Here is a 16,300-nt window from a genome sequence, read left to right on the forward strand (position 1 = left end):
AGCAAATCACCACCTACCAAATCCAACAACAGGATAACTTTCTGCCCATGGAGCATCACATCACTTTGAATCCGACTTTTCCAATTCACCTAAAGTGAAAAGGATTGAGTGAAACTGTCAGCACTCTGTTTTTCTGAGGTATTTTTTTCCTTAAGCATTAATGGAGAACTTCTCAGTGGCACTTGGCAATTAGCATCACTTCATCAGCGTGTCAAAGAAGTTCCACCGCCACTGTGCAAACTTATTATCCCTCACTTCACTTCAATCAACCTCTGGGTCGTGCTGCGCACATCTCCAACACTGTAAATAGAGACGAAGCTGGAATTAGGGGAGATGAGGGCTGATGGTGGCCAGGCTGGGGGATTGATGAAGTCTAATGTGGTGGCAATGTCAGAGGCTTAATTAGGACTTATTGTCTATTTCAAACGGCAATCTTTGCAAATTATAGGCTAAAAATCAGAGAGCTATGCTGGTACAGTGATTCTAAAAAAAAAAAAAAAAAAAAATGGGGTCAGGGAATCCCCAGGAGTCTTTGAGGAGGGAGGATGGGTTACCAGAAAATGGAGAACACACTATTATCACTATAATTTATGGGAAATTCTATAATTTACAACGTCAATGAATAAGAAACTGAATCAACAACGTGACACTTGCTTCATACAAGGTGATAAAATTCAGGTCTAGCTCTGTTCACGTCAAAAAGCCTATGTCATCATATGCCAACAAGTGTCCTTAATTACCCCCTACTACCCCAAGCACCATAGCGTTCCAAAAAATCTGTCAGTGTACGAGTCCAAGTTCCTGCTTTTTTCTCCTGGCCTGGTTATACCTGAGCCAAAGTGAGCCAAGTACACAAGTGACATCTCCGTATTGTACGGTAGGGCCGATTTCACCCTAAATCACCAGTGAACTTTATCTCAAAGGTCTCAGCCCGACATTGAGTCCGTTTAGTGGTTTTGTGAGAGGAAACGTTGAAGAGCCACCGGGCTTGACAAATGCTGCAGGAATTATCTGCAGAGAGACAAGTCAGACACTGAGGGGGGGTTTGGGACAAAAGTCTAAACAGCAAACAAGAGAGCTGTGAAGTAAATCCTGCATCCTAACTAGTGTACTTGGATTTTGCCCCCCCTCCCCACTGCTCTGTGCTGCTGCAGTGATCTAAAATAGACCACCTCTCCTTTCTGCAGTACCTACGTCCACTCCCCAGGGGTCTCTCTACCCACGCCTGCCTGCGCAATAATGGCGCACACAGTCCGAGGAGGTGTGTGTGTGTGTGTGTGTGTCTGTGTGTGCATGTGTGCACAAACAACTGTATATGAACATATACAGTTTGTGCATGGGTAAGAGGGCCACAGTGAAAAAGATGAGGAGAACTGAACTGAGAAAGAAGAGCAGAGAGAATGAGGGCGGCAGGAATGAACGATAGACGGCAGATGGATGGAGAAACGTGCAGAGGGCAAGCAGGTTGAACATGTAGAAGTACATAGTTCCAACATATGACTAAGTGTCCGTCATATGCTGCACCTGGAGCTCTCTGTTCATCTGGGCAAGAACTGACTCAGAAAGTGACAGGAAATGAAGCAGATCAATTTTTTTTTTTTTTAATTTCCTGTAGTTTTTAGTGTTTTGAGACCCACGTCGGCAGCAGAAACACATGTTAACTTTGGTTTACCTGTGATGACCGATATCCTTTTAGCAACATATTGCTGTTTTCTTATCCATAATGGCAACAGACTGTTCTAAATTTAGAGAAAACTGTATCGCAGGATTTAAATGCGACTAATTACATGCATGTGTTCACATTGCACTAAAGATTAACTAGGTACTACTCTGCCGTCTGGAAAGGCAGAGCAGCAATTACAGTGCAGCGCACACACACACACACACACACACATAAGCCCATTTTAGACATGGGACGGGCAGTCTGCAGCAATCGATGAATTAGAGAAGGAGAGACAGGTAGCACGAGGAGGAGAGGGAAAGATGGAAAAAAAATGAGAAGGGTGTGGTGCTGGGGTTGTTGAGAAAAGGCGATCAAAACAATTACAAAAGGGAAAGGCAGTGGTCCTCAGTTAGATGAATCAATGCTTTGCGTCTTCTAACTTTCTTGTCTGAATCACACGGAGGCAGCCACTTCCAGAAACTTAATCCAATGAAGGATCCATTTTATCATCCAAATAACGGTTGATAATGAGTATCAACTGGAGAGATGTCTTTCTCCCTCTAGTGGAAGATGTTAGAAACTGCAGTCAAGAAACTACTCAAATGGGTTCACCCACCTTTTCCTTGGTGCCTCCTCTATTGAATCTTTCCTAACTTTCTTGCTTCTATCACTCTTTCCTTAATCCCCTTTCCTTGTCATACTCACTTATTCATTCCTTCTCGCCTGCTTCTTTCCCTCTAACCACTCTTCTTCTCTACTTGTCCTTCCCTTGTTCTCAAACAATAATTCATCCATGCTTCATTCTGTCCTTTTTCTTAGACTACCACCAAAGTCCATTTTCCCTTATTTCTTCTTTAGCCTTTACTCCTTCTTTCATCCATCTACAATGTCTTCTTCCACAATTTTCGCTTTTATTTGGTCTATTTCCCTTTAGCTTCTTTTTTCCTTCCTTTCCCATTCAACCACAATTTGTTTCTGTTCTTTGTTGTCAATTCTTTATTCTTCTTTCCTTCCTCCTACTTTTTCTCTCTCGTTTCCTTAATTATCTCCTTTTGTTTTGTTTACAATTACTCCATTTTATCCCCCCATCCTTCTTCATTGCCTGGTAACACAGTGAGTTTAGTGGAGAGTCTAATGCACTACATTGTAACGCAGGCATTGCCATCCATTACGTCACACATACACAGTCTTACTAAGTGCTTAGTGGGGAAAGTAATAAATGCTATGAGCGAAGTGTGTGTGTACAGTATACAAATGTGTGTGTACTCTTTCCATGGCAAACAAGGCTGGGTGACAACATCCTCATCAAAAACAAAAAATGATTGAAAATCAACAGATTTTGGTTTTGTATATCTGCTCAAAACAAAAAGACAGACAAAGTAAAGAAAACTGGGGAAGTGATGGAGACCATGGAGAACATAATGTGATTGCAAGTTTCAGTTGAGCAAAAACGTATGTCGAGATACAGAAAAAAAATACCACAATGAAGTTTACGCTTATCATCCTCTATGTCCTGCTTGTTAGTTTGCATCTGTTTGCACTCAGACAGTTCCACAAGTAAGTCATTCTGAGTGAACCCGTGAGAACGGGGGGATAGATTAAACAGCTGGGCCCTTCTCCTCTCCCTCAACGTCATCATCACACTCTCTCCGCTCCCAAGACTATTCCCTTTGCTTGATAGGAAATAAGCCCAAAACAATGCTATCGGACCTGGTGCTAAAGGAAATCTGATATACAAAAGAGAGAAAAATAAACTAGTAAATCAAACAGTGGCTCTTAGCTGTTGCAGCATATATTTCTCTTTAATAGCCTGCCATGACTTATGGACACCAGTGGCTACTGCCAGTTTACATGAGGAATAATATTCCCTTAAAAGTGCACTCCACTGTTTTCACGTCAAAATCAGTTTAAAAATCATGTGGAGAATTGCGCAGCCTGTGAAAACAGTTGTATCATTTCTTCCGTGGCTCTGGAGGAGCTTTGTCAAGACTGAGAGAATAACCCTGATGATGTCTCAGTGCAGTCATCAGGGCCATCGCTTTATGGGGCCTCAGACAAAAAAATCTATAAGGCAAAGCCTGTATTACACAACTGGGGTCTGGAGTTTTGAAAGTCATGGGTGCTTACCAGAGACGCATTTGATTGCATTATTGGAAATGTAGGATACAGGGTTTTTGGAACTTGATCCATATTAATAAAAAACAATTCAGGATGTCTCAGCATCTCCTGCTTTTGGACCATTGCCCCCAATCCATTTTCTATGGGATAATAAGATAACACAGGCATTATCCCTTATGATGTTGGTTTATGTGTTACATACTTAATTTTACAGCAGTCACAAGCCACGTATTTGGTTAAAACAAAAGCCCAAGCCTTTAATAAATAACTCTTCACTTTTCAGAAAGTGAAGAGTGAAAGGCTCAGTTGTTCACATGGCATAAGGAGACATTATGGGTACTGTTTTAATGATCTATTACAGCTGTGATTCTTATTCACAAGCCATACTGCATAACTGGTGGACATATGGAGAAAAAGCTTGTGTATTCTAATTATATTGCAAATAAATAAATAGCTTATCTATGATAAGATATAAGGCACAGTATGAGCTACAGCCCAACAGATTGTGTTCATGTAAACATCAAAGGCTGGTCCACACTTACCTACACTAGTCATGTATGTTTTCCTAGTCAACAAATCTGCAGCTTTGGACCCCCCGAAGCTCAGAGCAGCCACACTGAAAAACTCCGCTCTGTAAGCCAGAAACCTGTCTTTCTTTTTCTCTCCCGCCCCATGTTTGGCACCGAGAGCATTGGCTGGATTAACAGCCATGATGGACCCCGTCCAGGGCAGGTATCACAGCTGCTGTGCTAGGGGCAGGGCAAGGACACGCTGAATGACTGGCACCTCTGGGAGACACAAAGCAAGGGGGAGGACGGGCGAGAGACCTGTGCAGCGTGCTGGGAGTGTAGAGTGTCTGTTTCTATGTCTGCTTGGTAGGGTTGGACTCTAGTGTGCTGACAATCCAGCATATGAATCACACACTGTTCTCTCTTGCTCTCTGTTTCCTTCCGTATCAGTGCATATGTGTGACTATATGTGAGTGTGTGTCCAGACTCTCCAAGGAGCCCACTGTATATCATGTAGCTCTGCAGGCAGCCAGATGCCCTTGTACAGGACACCCACATCGGAAATCCATCCACAAGAATGGAGATTACATTGGAGACGATTGGCCACCAGCCATCCCGCTGCCCTCCATCTCACAGAAACCTCTCTCTGTCAAGCTAGCCTTATTCTGTTTTTCATTAGGTAACTTTAGATGGATTGCTCTCATATCCACTGGGTGTTTCTGAAAGCAGATGGGGAGAAGAACCCACTGCCCCATGTACTGTAACTCTGTGCTACTGATAAAACGTGTGTGGGAAAACACTGTAGATCTTTCAACCTGTTTCTGATACACGTATTTCAGTCATTTTCCCTTACTGCACAACCAGATCTGTTCACTTGTTTTAAGGTAGCCAGACCTTAATCTGCTCAAAAAGGGACGAGAAATGGTGGTTTTTGCAGAGTATTATTTTTTTTCAATCCAAAGACTGCAGACAAGTTGTTTTTTCCATTTGAAGGGCGCAGGAAAAGGAAGGGATTTACCTACCCACCGCACTCCTTTGTTCAACGTAAATACATCGCCCACTGCTCGTGTTGGCGTGTGTTTGAAACCGATGATATCTCACTGTTTTAACTGCTCATCTTTCTAACTGATCTTTCATCTGTGCAGCATTTATCAGTCCAACAGCTCAGTTTCATTTCTTCTCTCTCTTCCCACTTCGACAGGATCCTCGCCACCTTTCATCTCGGCCAAGGTGGATTTGTGCGAGGGTGGCTGCCGGAGTGAGCCAGAGACCCCCCCCCAACTCATGTGGAAATCAAAGTTGTCACTTCCCTAATTACCCAAAGCAATCTTTTCCCACTCCTGCTCTGCACTACTTGGCTGTGTCTCCCTCTTTTTCTCTCTCTCCTCACCGTTACTTTCGTCGCTATTTCTCTGTTCTCTCTCTCGCCATCATCCCAGAGCCACAGGCCAATTATTGGAGATACCTTCCAACTGTGCAAGATCCAATCAGAAGGAGTCACAGAGCACCATAGGCCCAATAAGAACCACCAGAATTAGGTGGCGCTGTCGTCAGTGACAAGTGACTAAGCTGGCTGACTTCAATCATATCATATCAATGGCCTAAGAGTACTAGCAGTTAGGGTTGTTATTACACAGGGGTGTGACTTTAAAAACTCAGACTACACTAAGAACTACAAGAATTAAAGAGCATGTTTACAGTTTGTGTTTTAATTTAGCCTATACACTTTTAAAGAGAATCACTCAGCTACTTCAGGGTATAGTTGGTACAACTGAAACGGTAACGCTCCTCTTTAATATTCAGCAGTAAGGCCTGCATTCAAAAATTAACCTAATACAGAAGTATAAAGATAAGTAATATGTTGTAGCTCAGTGTCAAAAGCAGAACTATTGAAGTAGTCATCATGCAGAATGGCCACTTTACAATCAGTTATCAGATTATTACGTACACCTAGCTAAAATGAAAGCAGTCTAACACAACAGACGTTCAATAATCCCACCTTCATGAAAGGTTCTAATATTCTGTACAAATTTGATACGATTATCTGATTAATCTATTAGTCCACAGAAGAATATTCTGCAACTATTTTGACAACTGATTTATTGTTTTTTAAAGCTAATATATTTGAATTTGTTGTTTTTTTTAATGATTGTAACCTGGATATCTTTGGGTGTTGGACAAAACAGTGAATCCTTGGGCCCTGAGAAATTCTACTCGACATATTTGGCTATTTTCATTTCAGAGGAAAATTATTATCATAAAAAAAAAATAACTGGCAGATTAATCGATAATGAAAATAATAATGGCTTGCAACCCTAGCCCCAGCCCTAGTTCAACTCAATAGTAATTCTTCAGGCTGTAACTTGTAGTGCTGTTGAACTATTCTGCTTTATACTGAGAGGTGATTCATATATTTTGCAGTAGTTTTAGCTAGGCGTACCGAATAAACTGGTTACTGCCTATATTGTGATATAGTTCAGCTAATTTTAACTACTTTATTTACTAATGGTAGTTAATAACACATATAATATGATGATCATGTGCCTTGTTTGTAAAAATCTCAACCTGCAAAGTATAAATGTAGTGGAGTAAAAAAGTTTATTATTTTTTATCTTAAATGTAGTGGAGCAGAAATTAAAAAGTAAGTTTGAACACTCCATGCTCCTAAAATGGAAATACTCAAATTAAGTACAAGTACCCCAAAACTGAACTTCATTACCACACTTAATTAAACACATGTGGACTTCTACATGTTGTAATAATATTAATCGATGGTGCTGCTGCTGCTACAGGGCAAACTGTAATTACCTGAGGCGCCACTGATGACAGAAAGCACTACATGCTAACACACAAATGAGCCTAGCGTATAGTACATAGCGGTGTTCCTCCATGATAGTAAAGATGGACACGAGGCCTGCTGGGTAGACCATCAGCGTCACACAGGGCTGCTTTGACAGTCCTTGTTTGGAGGCCCGAGCTAGTGAAGTGAAATCTAGTCCACGCTCAGCTCAAGTTCATAAGCCTCAAGCCATTTGTCTGACTGTGTTGTCTTGTGCAGACTGTACCCCTCTCCTGTCCTAATCCTATTGCTCTCCCATACTTTTAGCATTTGAACTGGCTCAACTGAGTGCTTTCCTATTGTTTTTGCCAAAGGGAAGAGGAAAGCAGATCTTCTGGGCTGTCTCAATTTCCCCTCCTCACATTGTCTCTTTATCTTTCTTGCTTATTCATGGTTGGCTTTCTTTTTCTCTGAGTGTGGAGGTTTGTAAAGACAAAGATGGATGTCTAGAAACAGTGGAGACATAAAGGCAATGATAAAAAGGGGTAGGAGGAAGGAAAGAGTGCAGCTAAGACCTTTGTGGCCCCTTTTCTTAGACCATTTATCCGAGGAGTAAGAACATCTTAGCAGCTCAGTCAGAGGAGTTGGAGCTGTCCTCGGTCTACGCTGTGAATCCACATCTCTCTACTTCCCTTTATTCTCTCTCTAATGGTCAGCCTTCACGCTGAATGGATCTTCTAAATGCCTTACAGTATGAAAACAAGGAATGACAATAGCTCTCTCTTTTTACTTTGTCTGTCTTTCCTCTTTCTTTTGCTGTCTGTGATTTATGATCTGTATTAAGTGGTGTGTGGGTCTACTCAAAATGAACATTGTCGTGTCTGAGTGCATTTCAAGTGGCAAGTAATTTGTGTGTTTGTTATGATATTAATCTTGGCTTGTGTACAATGTTAGAATATGCCTGTGTGTGTGTGCACGCCCTCGCATGTGAGCAGTGTGCACGTGCTGTATCATACTTTACAGACTATATGTAATCTTCCCTGCTGTGATGCAATCCAATTTGTGAAGTGCTTATTTTTCAGTAACATGCAAAGCATCATCCATCACAGCAGTGACAGCAGTTAGCTCCCAGCAAGCATACTGGGTCTAGTCTCTCTTTTTTCCACCCAACTTCTCCTTCTCTCTCTCTCTCACTTTTCTTCTTCTTCTCCTTCAATCCGTTTTTCAGCACTCTACTTGCAACAGAGTACTATTGCTTTTCGTCTACTCGATCTCCCCTTACCATAAATGCTTCATCTATGCCTACCACCCCCCCACCACCACTTCCTCTTCCTAATTTTGCTCAACTGCAGCCCTGTCTGAAACTAAAGCAATGTCACAGTTTTATACTAGATTTACTGTCTCTAAATACTGGAAAGTGAGGAACAAACAGAAAGCGTGGAGGAAAGAATGCTCAGATCCACTCTCATTGGTCATAATAACAGAGTTATGAGGCAGCAAAATATGGTAATCACAGCCAATACGCTGCAATTTTGACAATATAACTACAGTTGTAAAATGCAAAATGATTGTCCAAAGCTCAGGGGGCACCGCAATGAAGTACAAATGTCAAGTGTGGTATAAACCCACAGGAAATGGATGGATTTTTTCCTCAAGCCCCCTTCTTACTGTCTTAATTTACTGTGGTGAATTACTTTAATCACAAAAAGGGTTAATGGGAGGCAATTTGCAAAGAGAGACAAGATGATAATAAGATGGAGGGGGGTTGTGAGACAAAGCAGAACAAATGTAAATGCATATACATACAGGCCATTAAAAGTGGACAGTTATGTATACATCTGTACATAAATAGCCCAACAACATATATAAAGATACACACTAAGACTTAAGTATATTCAACCAAACACACCTCACATGGTCATATTAACACACACTCAAAGCCACACACACCTCTCTTCACCACTAGAACATTTTCGCCCTTGAAGCTCTGTCTTTATCCTACTCAGATTTTTTGGAAGCAGTAGCTGCTGGAAGGGCAGCTTCCTCCTTGTAAGAATGGGATTAATACAGTAACATGCCCCCGCTCACTAAATCTGACCTCCCCCTCTGAGTTTCTGAGCACCATGATCAGTTTGACAGCTAGAGAGGTGGGAGGGAACAGCCCCGAGAACAATAACATGGAGGCAAATCTTACAATGATAATCACAGGTTTTGACTAATACGGGCTTATTAAAATAGAAATACCGATAATTTTGAATTGATGCTGCGGGAAATTGATTGTGGATGAATACAGAATAACAAAATATCGACCCATTAACTCTTTATGGATATGCACTCAACAGAAAATCAAAGGTAAAAAATGTAACAACACCGTCTCCACTGCATCATAGCAAGTAAATTCTGGGGAAATTATAACAGCAATGAATGCAGAGAGCCACAGATGTCAAAAGAAAAATAATCTTGTGAATTAGCATTTATAGATACTTTAATCAAATCATTATGTCAAGGCTATGTAAATTCTATAAGAAGAAATTACACAATCTTCCTTTTTTACAAATGAATAGTTGAATTCATTAGCAATAACACGCACCATTATTCAGTTCAGTACTCTGTAGGGTTTTGTTAATACAGTCTTATTTGGTATGGTATGACCAGTAACTTGTGGCTAATGTAGGCTACATAATGTTGTATAATGGACGTTACTCATTCAGTTCACTGACTTGGTGACTCTCCCTACTTATGCTGCTGCTATAGTAGATTTTAGCATCTAGCATTATCCCGCAATTATCACTTTTAACCACTGTTTAGCAAAAGTTACATAGTAAAGTGAATCTATCGTATTTAGCGTATTAGTTTGGGCAGAACAGCGGCTAATGTGACCAAAAATGGCAATCATAGGTTCATGGAAAATGCTGAAATGTAGTGTTAAAGTAGCAGAATTAAACAAGAGTCAAAAGTTAGCACAGTGGCTCTGTAACGTCAACTACGTGGCAAAATATCTATTTAGAATTAGCTAACATTAGCTAACCTTAGCCACCATATGCTACTGGCCACACCAGATCAAGTAAGGCTGTAGCAGCAAAAGTCCTTGGTGTATTAAGGTCAGCCAGGGTGCATTTTATTTCTTATGAATTTAACTTTTCATTTATAAGGGAAGTGTTATTGTGTTATTTTGTGTGTGTTGTTTCTTGTCTTGAAAGTTACATAGTCTTGCTTTAATTAATCTTCAGGGAGGTTATTGTGAAATAATATAGGACACAGATGCTAACAACCCCTGATGCCAAGCAGAGGGCAGTTTTCTTCTCTGTTTCTGAGTTAATTTTCAATAGAGTCATTCCATGTCAAATCAACAGAGGCCACCCAACGGACCATCTTGGATTCACTTCATACTTTATGTAAATAATATCGTTGTAACCAACAACTAGTGTGCAAAATCTTCGGTTTCTTTAGTTTCTGAGATATGGAGGCTTTTAAAAAGTTTCATAAGTCATTACTTAGAACTATTCATGCTACATGCATTACATTTTCAGGGATTAATCTACACTATTAGATGTATTCAAATTCTAAAATGTTTGGCCTACAGTTTTATATTTGGAAAGTTATGGATTGCTGAAAATTGTATTGAAAAAAGTATTTCGTGCTTTGGAGCCCAATATCTATTCACACTGCATCAGATCAGATCTTTTAAATTCTTAAATATAATACTCATGTTATAGTAGTTTGTAAGCAACTAGTTGCATGTCTGAAAGGAATCAGAATTTCTGATTTGTGAGGCATTAAAAATGAAAACAAAAAGAGATTTCACACTGCCCATGTATTGTCATACATGGGCAATATGCAAAAGGCGAAATAGAAACAATCATACCACTGGAAAAAGCATGTTTTAATTAGTAAATGCACAAAATATGAAGTTGGTACCTTGAACCAGACTATATTTATTAAGGTATCAAACACACCTTGTTTTACGGCAAACTTAAATGTATCCTCCGATGATACACGAATTTTGCCTATCCAACACTTTTGGTCATATGCGAGTATGACCTAAAGTGACACTTGTTTATTAGGGCCACAATCCTTTTTTTAAAGCCTCCATAAATCAGAAACTAAAGGAGATAAAAGCCGAAACTTTTACGCACTAGTTACTGGGTACAATGACATTATTTAAATATTATGTGAAGCCAATCCAAGATGGTCAGAAGGGAACATTTTCTAAAATCTATTGATTTGACATGCAATTACCAGCTAATTGTATGGGTCAGCGGGGATTATCCCAATTTAGGCCACTTCAGTCTTTATAAATACCCATTCTTTTGAAGTAATCCTCCGGACATCAAACCAGAAGCCTTACAGCTTTCAATCCAAAATTTAGAACACTGTTGAGGATGCTATATACTAGCAGTGTGTTTATTTGAAAATAATGCATACCTTTCAGCAAATCAGAAATGAATACTCTTCAGGGCAATGGTATAAAATAGAAAATAAACTATTGTCCACTAAACAACCAGCCACATCAGGTCTGCTACCTTTGTCACAGCAGATCACCAGTAAGTAAAGGGAATCGGGTGTGAAATGGTACAATTATAGTCTGTATGGCACTGCTGCTAACATCTGCCTGTTTATCTGTGGCCAGGTTGAGGTGCTCAGTGTGACACGGGGATGTTGTTATTGAGCCAGTCTGCCATTTTGGGAATCTGGGAGGTGGGGTGGGCCAATAACTGTTGCTGCAGGATCCACTGGGGACACCTGACACACTGGATTAGCTGGCTGGGCGCTCCTCTGACACTTTTTGTCTGCTCTCTGTCCATCAAATGCATATATGCACACACACAGAAACACAAAAAAAAAACATGACACACACACGCTGCGCTATGTCATGCACGTAGACAGATGTGTGCACTATCACACATAGAATCAGACACGGACCAAAACACCCCCTGACACACAGTCCCTTAGGTTTACAAACATCACTTTGTGGGACATCAGGAGACGTGATGCTTTGCGGTTGAATGTTCCTGACCCGTGACGGCCATGTTTGCTGTCAACATCTTGTCTCTCCAAATCATCACCTTGCTATGGCCTTCGGTTTATAAGCCTGCTGCTAACAAGCCTGGGCCTTATTGGAGGCTTTGTGCAGAAAGCAATTCAAACACATCTGAATCTGACAAGTCTTTTGGACTCAGGCCCTAATTATAGAGTGCAGAAATATGTGTGTTTGTGTGTGTGTGTTTGTGTCAGAAAAAGATACACAAGGATAACCCCTCACAATCTTTTTTTGTGCGACGACACATTTACGTTCTTTCCACTATCTCTACCATCATTGTCCTTCTCCTCTGGGAATGTACATTTCTTAGGCCATGGTCTACATGAAGATAAATCCCACATGTAGCACTGTGTGTATAAAGCATTAGACACGGTTCAAAACTACGATAAAATCCCAACTAGACTGCCTGATGTGGGTCACAACAGTCCTTTTGGGGAAGGAGATTTCACAAGAAACTGCACTTCCTTGTTTTGTTAGAAGAACCAGACACATTTGGTACCTGTAACAACTAACAGAATGCCCAATTGGAAGTATCTTTCACAACAACTTGTTCTTATTTTTTTCTCTATCTGGCTACATGGACATTTTAAGATTTTTTCAGTGTTCCACTGCGACAAAATGGTAGTGATATTGCATAATATAAGCATGGAGAAAATGAAGTAGGTCGTAATACCTTCCCAGATTGTGCGTATAGATTGTTTTGATCTGTTTAGAAAATCAGAAGATGTCTGAGTCTCCAATCTGGGTTACAGGAACTTGTTTCAACAAGGGAGCTCCCCCTTTTTCTACAAAATATAACATCACTCTGTCTCTTTACAAACCTTCTGTCTCAGTTAGGAAGTTGCCACCCCCCCAATTCCTCACTCACTCTCTCCCCTATGTATTCCTCCGCCCTTTGGTGCCTTAGTCTCATCCGAGGTTTTGCTTTCCTAATGTGTAACATCTCTGCTTCCCCAGGATGCCGCCCAACCAGACGATGAAGACTGGAACCTTCAAAGCGGGTGCCGCAGCAATCAAAGCGGGCATCCAAAAATAGTTTGAGCGTATCTAGCTCACATAAATGAATCAAAGCAATATACAAACCAACCAACTAGCCCCCCACTTTTATATCCATTTCCTTCCCTTAGTCCCCTTATTCTCCTTAAACTTCAGACGGGCTCCGGCCCCCTGCAGACAAATACAAAACCCATCAAGTAAACTAACAAACAACAACAAAATAACACTTCAATTCTTGATCAGCAGAGGAAAAGGAAAGAAATATTTGACGATGACAACAACAGTAGCAAGGAGGGCGGAAGGGAAGATGACTAAAAAGAATACAATATGGGCTGTGCATTAATGTTTCTTGATGCAACAAAACATAGACTTGGATGATGACACTCACTTGCCAATGTTAACAGCCTGCTGTGATGTTATCTTCTAAGGGGTTACACTGTTGTTAGTTAAAGGCTCGTCTTTGGAGCTTGTGCTGTAGGGAAAAGGGCTGCATTTCCATTATAATAACAACTGAAAAGAGTGAACTGTCACAGGGCGCTTCCTCCTCTGGCGGTGATGCATGCCCTTCAATTCGGCCTTGCTTTGCTGATGGATGAGCAAAAAAATACACTTCTCTCAATGCCCAAACACAGCCTCAAAATATGGAATCAGTGTTGTGAAAGAGAATGTCACAGTCCCACTGCTCTATATGTCAACTGAAGTAAATTATTAAGGCCACGTTAGCAGCTCTCTCCCTGCTGTTTGAAACAATGACGATACATAAACAGTGTGGAGATGGAAAGAATTTACTTTAGTGGAGATGGAGATTTACAAGCATCAGTGAAGAATAAAAACACCGGTGGCCAGAATCGCTTGCAGATATATCAATGAACCAGAACCTCAAGCCTTTGAAAAACTCCTATCTTAGTATTCAGGTTATTAGTTTTCCATTAGATCATTAATACCTAACACTGGCAGGCAGTAGAGACTGGCTTAGCCTTGTGTTTACCGAATGCAAACTCATAATGGGAACACAAAATGTCCTCCTTTGAACAACCATGAACAAAGGGGAAACACAATGGAGAGAGAAATCAAGTGAGTGCTTCTGTGTGACCAAAAAATAGCCTCATAATTCAGGCTGAAATAGAATTCCATGATTATGGTTAAACAACAATCGGGCGAATTAGCACACTCCCAGCAGTGACTCATCGGGAGTTTGGACTGATTTAAAGTCTGTATGTGTAATGATGCTGTGTTTATCTTGGAGGCAAGGCAAGACTTATAAACACCTCCACATACTTTCCCAGCGTGAAGTGTCCTCTGTCTCTATCCTGCCCAAAACCCATGCTTACCTGTCATACCTGACTTGCATATTCACATTGTACTGGCGCCAATTCAACACTGGCTTTCACAGTGCCAGGAGCTACAGTGGTAGACTAACTGCAGAGAGCTGGATGCTCTTAGATAGGAGATTGCTTGCCTGAGGAAGGCTGTTTGGCTCTTCCTGCCTTTTAGACCGGAACTGGACTTAATCACCAAGAATAATGCAGGTACGCTCTAAATATGAATGTCATGATAAATAAACAAGAGCCCTTACAGAATGGTCTCTAAAAATCCCTTTTAGATGCATATGGGAAGTTGAATTAATATATAATATTTCTTTGCCAAAGCTCTGTTTTTCTCTCTCCAATGTGTTACCCGTTTATCTGAGAATGAAAACTGTTAAGGTTCTAAACAAAGACTGATAGCTCCCTCCCTCTTCCAGTCCCCAGATCCGGACCCCGGTTCCTACCTGAGGGGAAACGTTCGATGACAGGCTGGTTGTCCACCTGTAGTGTGGCATTGCCACCACTGCGTGTGAATCGCACCACATGGTATTTGCCGTCGCTCACCATCACCGCGCTCTCCTCGATGGTTATGTCGTCTGTTCCCACGTTGAAGATCACGCCGATCTTTCCCCGTTCCTATAGACAGAGGACAAAAATAACATTATGGAGGAGACTGAACCTACATACAGAAAAAGTCTTTTTTTTTACCATTTCAAAAATCCCATGAAACTTGAATGTCCTGGAAAACTGCTACCTCCTGGAAGTGGGTGTACCTAAAAAGTCCAACTGAGTTATCACAATTTTTTTGCTTTCTGCCCATCCAATCAAATCACACTGCCTTTATATCCATCACTAACAGCTCACTGGTTAACACTTAAAATCAGTCCCACACTAATACATTGCTCTATCATCCTGCTTCAAAAGGATGCACAACACCTCAATGAGGTTTGATACCAATTTATTGATTCATGGGTCCAATGACTCTGCAACTTTTGGATGAATTTTGTGCAGCCATTCAGGGTCCTTGCAGGATGAATCGTCAACAAATACTCTGTTCTTTACCTCAGCTGTACTTTGTGTTTAGCACTAATTAGCAAATGTTAGTGATGGTTACACATGCAACTAAGCATTGTTATTGTGAGCATGTTAGAATGCTGATGTTAGCATTTCGCTCAAAGCACCGATTTGCATGTAGCACTGTGCCTTCGTACGGCCTTGCAGAACGTGGCTATATATGGAACCTTTTTGGTGTTGTAGAAAAGTGTACAACTCCACCAAAAATGATTTAACACAAAACTAAAACCACATTTCAGGAGGCATATGGAACACTGTTACTGATGTCCCATTTTACATGTTTAAACATTAATACCCAAAGATACCCTGTTGAGATTAGCTAGCTTCAAACTGGCATTGCATAATGGGGAACCTAAGAAGAAAAAAAGCTAATAATTACGTATGTGAGTGAAAACATTACACTGATGCAATCACACTGTCAACTAAATAGTGTTACATTGCAATACAATAATTTACATTGCAGTCATCAAGCCATACAACTACCCATGCTAATACAGTACCCATGATAAGGCTGCAGCTTTGCTGGCAAATATCAAAAGATATTTTGCTCGAGTCATCAAAAAGGCCCTCTATGCCTGTAGTGTGGTAAAGCTTTGAGCATCAGATCTCACACACATCAGCCTGGTAGAGAACAGGGTACTTGTTGAGGACTCAGGCACCTTTAGTGTTCATCATCCTGGTGACCCCCTCCTCTCCCCCATCTATTAGCGTTGACAGCTGCCCACTGTTTCGGGTTTATTACAGTCAACCGCCTACTCTCCTCTCATCTCCCGCCATCTCTCTCCTCTCCCTCTGTGATTCCTGTCCTTAGTC

At 41.0% G+C, this 16,300-nt stretch overlaps 1 protein-coding gene across 1 annotated transcript in view; it reads right to left on the reverse strand.

Moving 5' to 3' along the window:
• The window catches only part of nrxn2b (neurexin 2b), a 556,614-nt gene that overhangs the window by 37,431 nt on the left and 502,883 nt on the right, over positions 1–16,300 (reverse strand). The window contains exon 18 of the mRNA XM_040140983.1: positions 14,878–15,049. Coding sequence (XP_039996917.1) covers positions 14,878–15,049 — 172 coding nt within the window. The remainder of the gene's footprint in view (positions 1–14,877; positions 15,050–16,300) is intronic.

Source organism: Xiphias gladius, chromosome 12 (genome assembly GCF_016859285.1).
Source record: "Xiphias gladius isolate SHS-SW01 ecotype Sanya breed wild chromosome 12, ASM1685928v1, whole genome shotgun sequence".
Taxonomy (NCBI): Eukaryota; Metazoa; Chordata; class Actinopteri; order Istiophoriformes; family Xiphiidae; genus Xiphias; species Xiphias gladius.